A 9,227-nucleotide genomic window follows, 5' to 3' on the forward strand; every position below is an offset into this window, starting at 1 on the left:
GCCCGAGGCCCACACTCTGGCCACAGAGCTGCCGGGAACCCTGTCTCCCTGCCCTGGGCCTGGGACAGCAGAGGTGGGCACCGCTGGGACTGAGGCTGGTCTCCAGGCCATATAAGAGCCCGAGCAGAGAATTTAATGAGTTGGATTTTCCTGTGATCACAAGTGAGAATTTAAGACCCTTCGGTGAGGCTCCTTCCGTCTGAATTATGTGCCTGGAGTCCAGGCTGCCCGCTAATTGCTGAGTGTGTTTAAACTTCAGTTTTGCATCTCATCTGCATAAATTAACAACCTGCCCAGAGGAAGGGAGCAGCTCACAACGAGGCATCAGAGGCCGATGTGGAGGTAGGGGGTGCCCCTCAAAAGGGCAGAGCCTGAGCTGCTGGTGGGAGTAGAGCCAGAGCTGGTGTGGCCACATGGAGGCCACAGGCCCCGTCCTAGTGCCCCACAGATGGCAATGGGAGGCAGCCAGTTGGGTTCGTCGTAGATCTGACCTCACCGCCTGGGTGGGAGTAGACAGACCCCTCAGCCCGGGCAACTCCTTCCACAACTTGCATGAGCTGATTCCTTAAAACAAATTCACCCCTCCCCCTGTACATGGATCCTAGTCGTGGAGAACTAATTGAGCCCCTCCTTCAGAGCCCTTCCATGCTTCCTGTGGAGTGGGGCCTGGCTGTTCCCTCAGGGCTCCCTCCCCTGACTGCAGCGAGCAGTGCACCCTCCTGGCTGCCTTTCTCCTGCCCGCATCCAAGCTTCCCACCTTGCGGCCCCCCAGCATTGTGCGAGGACCCGTATGCCACCCCGCCGTGCGGGCTGCCCCCTGGGACATCTGAGGTTCAGGAGCTGCTGCTTTCTAAGGAGGCAGTGACACAGCAGAGCAGGGCAAGTCTGCTCACCAGACGCACCTGCCAGGGAATCTGGGCCGGGACCCAAGTCGGACTCTGTATCTCACACATGCTGGACACCAAGATGCAGTGGGGGCCTTGTTTCCAGTGTCCTCCCTGGCTCAGGCCAGCCTGAAAGCCCTGGAAGTTTCCTGGCCTGATGGACAGCATAAGAGGACATGTGGTGAGACAGCCCAGACGGTTGGGGACACACGGGCTCAGCCACCAGAAGATCCAAAACGTGGAAAAGGAGCCAAGGAAAGGCGGTTGGGGGTAGCTCTGGAGATCAGGGACCACGGGTTGAAACTCTGCACAGAGCAGGGACTGTGGACTCACACCCATGCCCCGTGGCCCATGCTGGCCCCTTCTGTTCTCTCCCACCTCTTTTTCTTTGCAGGTCCGACTCCTTCAGGACAGCCCTGCCTGCCCCCAGCCTGCGGTGTTCAGAGCAGCAGGACCCTCTCACCACGATCAGGGCCTGGGGCTGGGATTGGAGCAGTTGGAGTAACAGTCACACTCCTCAAACATGGTCAACCAAGGGCTCACGTGGCACCTTCCCGCCCTTTCTGGGAACTTGGGTCCTGTTTCGGCCCATGTCAGTGTCGTTGGTCTACACAGCCTGACCTTCAGTGGGTCCTGGACAGTAGAGATTGGGGTTTTTGGATTAAACCCAGCAGGTCTCTCCTGTGACTTGGGAGAGGAGTAGGCATCATCCCCTCCCCAACAGCCCATGTGCTGCAAAGCCTGCTTGGTAACTCTGCCCCAGACCCAGGCTGCACAGCCTAATTATAAGAAACTGGCCACACAGGGGCGCCTGGGAGGCTGTCGTTTGAACATCCAACTCTTTATTTTGGCTCAGGTCATGATGATCTCAGGGTCCTGGGATGGAGCCCCGAGTTAGGTTCCATGCTTAGTCTGCTTCCTCTTCTCCCTCTGCCCCTCCCCTCTGCTTGTACTCTCACTCTCTCAAATGAATAGATAAAAATCTCAAAAAGAAAAAAAAAGGTGATATGTCAGTTTTCCATCTTTATAAGGAAGGAAGGGAGGGAGGGAAAAGAAAAGAGAAACTGGCCACATACACCATCATCAGCCTTTGCCTCCCCTTGGCGGGTAACCAGTAAGCTTTTCAGCCCAACAGTCTGAAGAAAACCCCGAGCCAGAGAAGAGTTCACAGTGTGGAGCCCACTTGGCAGTCCCAAGAAGTCATGCTTTGTTTATTCTCACCAGCGCTCACTGCTATCATACAGCATGTGTTTCAACCACTCTGCAAATATCATCTGTCCAGAAAGAGAAAGCGGTTGTCTTTTTCTTACCGTGCAGGGGAAGGAGCTCTCTCACAGATTGTTAATGTGATGTTGAAAGGAGAAGACAGTAGCTCAGACCTTGAACGTGGAGCATGGACATGACTGACCTTGGGATTCCCCTGTCGCAGGGTCGGGGTGAGGGAGACAACGGAGGCATGTGGTGGCATGGGTGCCATCGGATGGAAAAGGAGGCTGGGACTTGTGGTTTATGTTGTTAAGCGAGCCCACTGTTTCTGTCTAGATTGCATGTTTATTCGAGGGCTTGGGAGGGGCTGGTGGTGGTTATATTGAAGCCAAGTTCTCCCTGCCCCCATGGTACTTTCGTGGGTGCAGCTGAGGCAGCGTCCTTAACTGCCCTCCACCACCCCCCCGCCCGCCGCTGTCCCCCGCCCGCTCCGCAGCACGCCATGGAGCTGTCCAGAGTACTGAAGTGCAGTCCATTGTAGGACACCCAGACCCGGTCCTCAAGACACCCAAGGCTGCTCACCTTCACTTGCTCAGAACTAGGTGTGGTCTTTGCTTTGGCTTTTATCCAAGCTGTGCATGGAAGATTACCTTCCTCCACAGAAAAAGTACGGACAGGGGCGCCTGGGTGGCTCAGTGGGTTAAGCCGCTGCCTTCGGCTCGGGTCATGATCTCAGGGTCCTGGGATCGAGTCCCGCATCGGGCTCTCTGCTCAGCAGGGAGCTTGCTTCCCTCTCTCTCTGCCTGCCTCTCTGTCTACTTGTGGTCTCTGTCTGTCAAATAAATAAATAAAAAATCTTTAAAAAAAAAAAAAAAGAAAGAAAAAAGAAAAAGTACGGACAGTGGGCCCCTGGCAAGGAGGGGAGCCTGTTACATTTCCTTCATTAACTCCTGTCTTTATTCCAAAATGCCATACGGGATAGGGTCAGTCTTTGCCAAATGAATGATAATAAGTTTAAAGGTGGAGAACGTACAGCTTGTGGCAAATTCGGCCTCTGCCTAAGGCCTGTTGTTGGGTTTTCCACAAGACAATTTTTTTCTTTTCAAAGGGCGCAATTGCAGCCAGCTTGGCTTTATTGGGTAAAAGTGGCCATGAGGTCAGAGATGCCCCCAAGCCCGGGTTCGGTCTAGGAGGGATGTTTTCTCCAGCCTTCAAGTGGGCCAACCTGGAAAACCCCTTGGGGCTCAGCATCCTTCTGCACAGGCTGCACAGGTAAAATGGGACAGGCCCCACGGCCCACCACCCTCCAGGCTGTGAGGACAGTCCCGGCGGGAGGTCACAGCTGTAGGGCCTGACATCTCCATAAATACATCCTCCTCCAGCTCCACCGGCTGGCAGGGTGCCTTCTGTGAGTGGCTCCTGAGTCCCACTCTTGGCCAAATCTGGCATGACTCATTTGCTCCCGAAAAGGAATGTAAATAAGTGCCACCGTACCTTGACAAGTTGACAGGATTGACAAGCAGAGTAAATTCCTGTATCTGAGACTCTGAGGAGGAGAGGTGGTTTAGCAGAGGCAGCTGCCGTCACCAGAAGAAAATAATTAAGGAAACCCAGCAGCGTGGAGGAGACCTGAGTGTGCAGCCCGTTCCTTCTGCTGAAGGGATCACTGGCTGCAGGAGGAAACCCTCATGAGCCAGAAAGAAATGGACTCAAGAAGCCCATGCAGGGGTGAGGCAGGGCAGGGGAGGGGTGGTCAGCAGGAGGGAAGTAGGCTCTGGGCTCAGAGGGGGACCCTGATGAGGTGCTCAATTCTAAGAGACTCTTGTCTTGGAACCAAGTACCCACTGCTTGCACCCAGTATCCAGAGGGGTGCAGCTGGTTCTACATGGAGCTTCCCTTCAGCCTCCGCAGAAGAGTCTGGAAGCCTTGTTTCAGAGTTGCTCCATATGTACACACATATTGCCCGTAAGCTTGGGAATGCCCAGGAAGATATGTACACTCTGTCCTCTGCCACACCCCTGTTCCCAATCTAAAGGGATCCAAGAACACTATTGCAACAGAAGAAAGAGGCAACGGGCCCAAGTTCCACCTTTTTGGAACTTTTGGAACTCGGAGAAGTTCCCAGGAGGCTTAGGGAATGTAGGCTTTCCATCCCAGGGGTGACCTTGCATCACTTTTGGAACTCGGAGAAGTTCCCAGGAGGCTTAGGGAATGTAGGCTTTCCATCCCAGGGGTGACCTTGCATCACCTCGTGGCTGGTGAGTGAAGGAGATGTAGAGGCACATCCTCAGACTGACTAGCATGAGGCCAGGGTCACAGCGATGGCAGAACCTGTAAAACAAGCTTGTGGAGAACTTGGTGGAGCTCCCTGGGTCAGGGACTGGATGTTCTCTCACCAGCTGGGTTCTGGCCACTGGACCTATGCCAAGTACACAGAGACAGGAGACATGCTGGGCCGCCAGAACATCTCACACACATAGCCCAGGAACAGGCAGAACTCGGTCAGGTGTGCTGTGTCATGCCAGCTGGAAGTTCAAGCCTTCTCCTTAAAGGGTAAAGCGGGTGCTAATTGTGACTGTGGCTTTTGACAAAGCCTCAGAGTAGAAGCAGCCACGTACATGGCACAAGAGCAGGGAGAGCCCCTGGTGCCTCAGTGGCCAGGCAGGGATGGGGGAGGGAGGCCAAGACTCCTAAATAGGCTCCCCCAAAGGAAATCGTCTTGTTTTCTTAGGACTTCCCCCAAAACAAAGTATGAAGCAGAATTCTTCCCTCCCAGTGAGGGTTCACGTCCCCAGAGCTTGTTATCCTGGGTGACTTCAGCCCCAACCTAGCTAAAGGGCCCCCTTTGGGGAAGAGGGAACGTTGTGGAGTGTGGTCAGCAATGCACCGATCTGTGTCCTCTCCCCTCCAGTGACAAGTGCTTGCCGGACAGTCACTCTGTGCCTGGGCTCTGCTCAGCCCTTTGCAGGAGACCAGGGTGAGCAGGAGATGGCCAGCTCACGCCAGAGTCCCATGGCCAGCTGAGCTGGCCAAAATCTCAAAGTAGGTGCTTAGGTTAGGGGAATTCCCAGAGCAAGTGGGGAGGCCCCAGTCCAAGGGAAGGCATGTGTTCCACTCCCAGGCCTGTGTGTGCAAAGGCATGGGTGTTATTGTGTCATATTCCGAGTACAGAAAGCTCACATTGACTAGAGCAAGGGCTGGGCCAACGGAGCATAGAGAGAGGAGGGACAGAGCTTTCAGAGGGTCCTTTCCCCGTGACTTAATGACAGTGAGGTTGCGTGGGGGCGAGGGGCAGTGCTGTAGGTTTCCTGGCTATCCATTGAGCAAGTGGCCAGCTTTCGAGACCTTCCCGGTCACATCGGAAGGTGAGACACTGAGAAGCGTCATCAGCTGGGAGCCAGTGGGGATCCATCTCGCTGCACCCCCATTTTCCATATGGGTAGGGGGGGTGGAGGGGCACTCACACTGAGCCATGTCCCCCTGAGCTACTTTGTCATGGAGCCCACGCCAAGCGCCCTCCAGCCTGGGGGCCCAACTGTCAAGGGCCTGTGAGCAGGTCCTTGGGAGCCACGTGTTACTTCTGCTAATACTGTCCTCTCTGCTTTTCAGGAATAAAGTTCAGCATCAGGCCACAGCAGCCCTACAACGTGAGTTCTGAGAGTCGGATAAATCTGAGCATTGACAGCCTGGGGCGAGTTGGGGGGGTGGCGGGTGGGCAGGGAAGAAAATCCAGAGCTCATGTCAAATCCATTCTTGGAAAGAAAAACGTGCCCGGTCCTTCCCAGGAGCCTTGGGAACAAAGCCCAGGGCTTTGGACCCATGAATTTCCCCTTCCTGTTAGCTGGCGGCTTTGGACTTGTGCTAATAGGGGCAGTAAATCTGAGCCAGCCTCCCCCGGCCACCAGCTCCCTGCACTGTTGGCCTCGCCGGGCCCTGAGAGGTTCCTGGGAGGCCTGCGCCATCTCGTGGCTGAAAAGACACTTGCATCTCTGCCTCAAGACGGTGGCCAGCCAGGGGTGGGGCCTTCAGGGACTGGACGTGGGCTCCGCCAGAGGGGTCTCATTCGTCGGACTCAGCTGGTCTCCTCCCTCACCCAGGCCACAGAGGGGGCAGGGACCCCAACCATAGAGAGGGTCTGACCTGTGTGATGCTCAGTGTCCTGCTGATAAATGGCCTGTCCACCCCGATAACCATTTCTCTTCTTGCCCCAGGACGTCCCACCAGGCAGTTCCCAGGATGGTGACTCGAAGGCACCGACGGAGAAGGTCCCCGGAGACTTGTCCAGCCGGGCCCCAAGGGACTTCCACCTGCGGGTGCCAGACCCGCCTCAAGCCCACCTAAACGCGGGGGCCCGGCCCCGGCCCCGGCAGCGCCGCAGGCGGCTGCTTATCAAGAAAATGCCCCCTGCGGCAGCCGTCCCGGCCAACGGCTCAGTGGGCGCGTTCGCGCGGCCGGCACCCTGGGCCCCCGACGGCCACTGGGTCACCCTGCACCGCAGCCAGCAGGAGCGCAAGCGGGTGATGCGGGAGGCGTGTGCTAAGTATCGGGCCAGCAGCAGCCGCCGGGCAGTCACCCCCCGCCACGTGTCCCGCATCTTCGTGGAGGACCGCCACCGCGTGCTGTACTGCGAGGTGCCCAAGGCGGGCTGCTCCAACTGGAAGAGGGTGCTCATGGTGCTGGCGGGGCTGGCCTCGTCCACCGCCGACATCCCGCACAACACTGTCCACTACGGCGGCGCCCTCAAGCGGCTGGACACCTTCGATCGCCAGGGCATCCTTCACCGCCTCAGCACCTACACCAAGATGCTCTTCGTCCGCGAGCCCTTCGAGAGGCTGGTCTCCGCCTTCCGCGACAAGTTCGAGCACCCCAATAGCTACTACCACCCCGTGTTCGGCAAGGCCATCCTGGCCCGGTACCGGGCCAACGCGTCCCGGGAGGCGCTGCGGACGGGCTCTGGCGTGCGCTTCCCTGAGTTCGTCCAGTACCTGCTGGACGTGCACCGGCCCGTGGGCATGGACATCCACTGGGACCATGTCAGCCGGCTGTGCAGCCCCTGTCTCATCGACTATGACTTCGTGGGCAAGTTCGAGAGCATGGAGGACGACGCCAACTTCTTCCTGAGCCTCATCCGGGCGCCGCGGAACCTGACCTTCCCCCGGTTCAAAGACCGGCACTCGCAGGAGGCCCGGACCACGGCGCAGATCGCCCGCCAGTACTTCACCCAGCTCTCGGCCCTGCAGCGGCAGCGCACCTACGACTTCTACTACATGGACTACCTGGTTTTCAACTACTCCAAGCCCTTTGCGGACCTGTACTGACGCGCAGGGCCGGCGGGCCACGGGCAGCCCTGCCCCACGCGCCCGCGCGTGCTCCCGCACCTGTCCGCGCTCCGGAGACCGGAGCAGCCGCGACTGCTCAGTGCCGCTGGCCCTACGTGGGGGACAGAGGCCCGGGCCTTGGAGGGGAGCCTCTGGCCCGTGTCCCATCCCCACTTCCTCACTCCTCCGCTGAGGAAGATGCCCGGGGGTTGAGCAGGACCCCAGGAGTCCCAGCTGCATACACCCAGCTCAGCAAAGAGTCAGGATGGCCGGGGAAGTCTGAGGCCCGGAAGACGAGGGCCCCAGCGGTGAGGGATTTCCTGCGGTCCCTTAGCCATTGCCTTGAACCAAACCACACGGTTTGCAGCTTTTCTATGAGCCAGGGGGGAGGTTCCCTCGGAAAGAGATTCCAAATAAAGCACATGGTTTCCAGAGTAGAGGTGTCTACACTTGATATTGGTATGGGAACACAGGGCCCCTTCCCCAGGCTGTGCGGGCTCTTTCTCCCTCCCCAGGGGCCTGAGCCAGGCCTCTGCAGGTCCTGCTGTGGGAAAGGAGGTGGGAAGAGTAGAGGATCTGAGGCTCCTATTCAGGGCACCTGGGGCCTCTGGTCTCAGTTCGGGCCCATTTATCCTGAAAGGAGACGCTTGACCTGTCCCCAAGGAGGCCCACTGGGGTCTCTTCTTGTTAGTCACTTTGTGGACGCCCTCTGGGGACCTGCCAGGGCTCCCTGGGCAAGCTGCCATGTAGGGATCTGTGGGGTCCAGCACGGGGCTCTCCATGGGTATGGCACTTACGGGCGGGGAGGGATGCTCTCCCTTTCTCTCAGCATGGCTTTATCTTGAAGCTGTTGTCTGCAGACCCCTTGACCCTGGCCTTGACCCCTGGCTCTCTTCACCTGACCAGACCCCCTTAAAGCTTTCAAGACTACCCACCCTTGGGGGAGGAAGAAGAGAAGCCCACAGGGGGAGCTTTTCCAACAGTGTACTTTCCACACACAGTAATGGCTCTGAAATTGCCCAAAGCCAGGGTGATTCTCGAAAGGTCCCAGAGAAAATGTGTTGGAGCTTTGAGGGTGGCTGTGGCCGTGACTATGTCAGGTCCCGTTTGTAATAGAAAATCTGCCTGTTTCTAAAGGTCGGTCTGTCTGCTATCAGGCCTCCTCTCTCTGTCAGCCCGTCTGCTGCACAGCCTTCTGTATCTTTCCAAGGGTGTCTCCGTGGATCTCGCCAGGAGATGGGGGTCAGTCTGTTCCCACATGTTGGGGGAGATGCCGCTGGGGCCTGGGAGGAGACCCTGCTGGTCCCACGGTGGCCGTGCTGCTGGCTCCCAGCCAGCCCCGTGCTGGCCCGTGTGGCTCCGCCCCCTTTCTGCCTCCACCATGGGCTCCGGAAGCTTAACAAAGGTGGGACAAGGAACTGAGGCTGCCTCCCCCTGCTTGGGGTCACGTATGTCCAGGAACCCCGAGCAGGGTCCCCCTTCCCCAGGTTCCAGCTGGTGTGGCCCGGCCATCTGGGAGGAGGAGCTCAGAGGGGCAGGAAGGAGGCTGTAGTCAGGGCCCCAGGGGCTCCCGGGTATGGAGGCAGCAAGACAGGTGCCTGGAGGCTCCAAGGCCGGGTCAGCGTGAGAGGAAGCAGGGAAGGGCCCCGGCACAGCTGCGCCTGGGCTGCAGGGCTCGCAGAGTGCGAGGGAAGTCTCCACACACAACTAGCGTCTCTGGGCAGGTCGGCATCTGGTGAAGCCTGAGGCTGGGTGTCACCATGTCATCCCATCAGCCAGGGGGACACCTGGAAGCCCAGCTAGGCCAGCTGCTGCTTGG

The 9,227-nt window shown here is 58.1% G+C and overlaps 1 protein-coding gene across 1 annotated transcript in view; it reads left to right on the top strand.

Annotated features, from left to right (window-relative positions):
- CHST8 (carbohydrate sulfotransferase 8) overlaps positions 1 to 7,844 on the top strand; it is a 68,191-nt gene extending 60,347 nt beyond the window's left edge. The window contains exons 3-4 of the mRNA XM_080828403.1: positions 5,700 to 5,737; positions 6,302 to 7,844. Of these exons, the coding sequence (XP_080684529.1) occupies positions 5,700 to 5,737; positions 6,302 to 7,408 (1,145 nt within the window). The 3' untranslated portion in view covers positions 7,409 to 7,844. The remainder of the gene's footprint in view (positions 1 to 5,699; positions 5,738 to 6,301) is intronic.
- Positions 7,845 to 9,227: the final 1,383 nt, after the last annotated feature.

Source organism: Martes martes (genome assembly GCF_963455335.1).
Source record: "Martes martes genome assembly, chromosome: 17".
NCBI lineage: Eukaryota > Metazoa > Chordata > Mammalia > Carnivora > Mustelidae > Martes > Martes martes.